Raw genomic sequence first — 1,207 nt, forward strand, 5'->3', positions numbered from 1 at the left:
TGCCGGTGCAACCTCCCTTCGCCCCCGCTCGACGTCGCCCTGCCCGTCTGCCTCTCCCATGGCGCACGGCACCTGCCGCCGGACCCGCCCTTCCGCCATCTCCTGTATCGTCGGCGCAACCTCCCTTCGCACCGCTCGCCGTCGGGTTGTCCGGCCCGTCCGCCTCTCCTACGACGCCAGCCTCCAGCCCCGCCATCTCCTGTGGTGCACGACGCCCGCCGCTGGCCCCGCCCTTCCGCATCTCCTATGGCTCGCGCGCCTGTCCGTCGGCCACGCCCGTCCGCCTCTCCTGTGGCACACGACTGTTGCTGTGTACGTCTGGAACAACGCCACAGGGTGGCCCTCCCTCATCGGTAAATTTTGCGTCGAGCTTATTTTGTTTGATTTCATATGCTGTGTGCCAAACTCTAAATTCTGAAGGCTGTGGCTGGAATTGCCGTTCCATTCTCATGTCCCTCATGACTCTGCGTGTGTACTTCTTCTCATGTTGAACTAATGTGTGATACTAGGTCTTTGCATCTTCAATGATTCATCCCGGGAGCCATATGATCTGTCAGATGATGACACTAATTTGCAGAAGAAGTTCACACGTCTAAGGGATCATGCAGCTGCACTGCGAAACTACTGTATAATCCTGACCTTTCTTTCTTTTGTCTTCACAAGGTTGAAAGCGCTCTTGGTTCTGCTGAAAAGCTTGTGAGAGCATCACCTGATGAGCTGTTCCACTACTAGGGTGATCTTGTTCAAGCACTGGTACATGTTCGTTGTTCTGATGTCGTGATAGAAGGTGAGGAAGATTTTGCGGAAGAAAAGCGACAGAAGGCATTAGTCGCCTTGCTGGTAACCAGCCCATTTGAATCATTTTTGCTTTGCATTTTCTTCAGGATTTGGTACATGTGTATTTTCACATAATTTTTAACAAACCAATTCATAGATTCGTTGTATATGAATAACCGACCAAACAAAGACCGGTGATAATCAGCGTCATCCCGGACCTAACGAACATTTTAGTCTGAATTTATCTAACACTATGGGAATAGGGTAAATGATAACCAAAAGTTAGAAATCTGACATTATGATTGATCATACTATCTGTAATCCATACTCTTCTGCTTTATGGGAGTTAGTCTGTCGATCATCATGACCAACTGAAAATAATTAAACCGGTAGATCCCGACCTCAAATGGCGCGAGTGCTCTATGAAAGC

At 49.5% G+C, this 1,207-nt stretch overlaps 1 protein-coding gene across 2 annotated transcripts; it reads left to right on the top strand.

Annotated features, from left to right (window-relative positions):
• The first annotated feature begins 8 nt into the window (after window positions 1-8).
• Window positions 9-1,200, top strand: LOC123178512 (uncharacterized). 2 transcript variants are annotated; one of them, XM_044591464.1, is made up of 3 exons: window positions 9-353; window positions 510-626; window positions 733-1,200. In XM_044591464.1, the coding sequence occupies exons 1-3, from the start codon at window positions 59-61 to the stop codon at window positions 735-737; spliced, it is 417 nt and encodes a 138-aa protein (XP_044447399.1). In that variant the 5' UTR covers window positions 9-58; the 3' UTR covers window positions 738-1,200. The 2 variants fall into 2 exon arrangements, with proteins under 2 accessions (XP_044447399.1, XP_044447398.1); XM_044591463.1 differs by having other exon boundaries at window positions 510-1,200.
• The last annotated feature ends 7 nt before the right edge of the window (window positions 1,201-1,207 follow it).

The sequence above is a fragment of the Triticum aestivum genome, unplaced genomic scaffold (assembly GCF_018294505.1).
Source record: "Triticum aestivum cultivar Chinese Spring unplaced genomic scaffold, IWGSC CS RefSeq v2.1 scaffold151546, whole genome shotgun sequence".
NCBI classification, from domain to species: Eukaryota; Viridiplantae; Streptophyta; class Magnoliopsida; order Poales; family Poaceae; genus Triticum; species Triticum aestivum.

Coding starts and splice junctions, on each gene's coding strand:
- LOC123178512 (XM_044591463.1), top strand. CDS start 59: ATGGCGCACGGCACCTGCCGCCGGACCCGCCCTTCCGCCATCTCCTGT. Junction 354..509: donor AGGGTGGCCCTCCCTCATCG/GTAAATTTTGCG, acceptor GTGTGATACTAG/GTCTTTGCATCTTCAATGAT.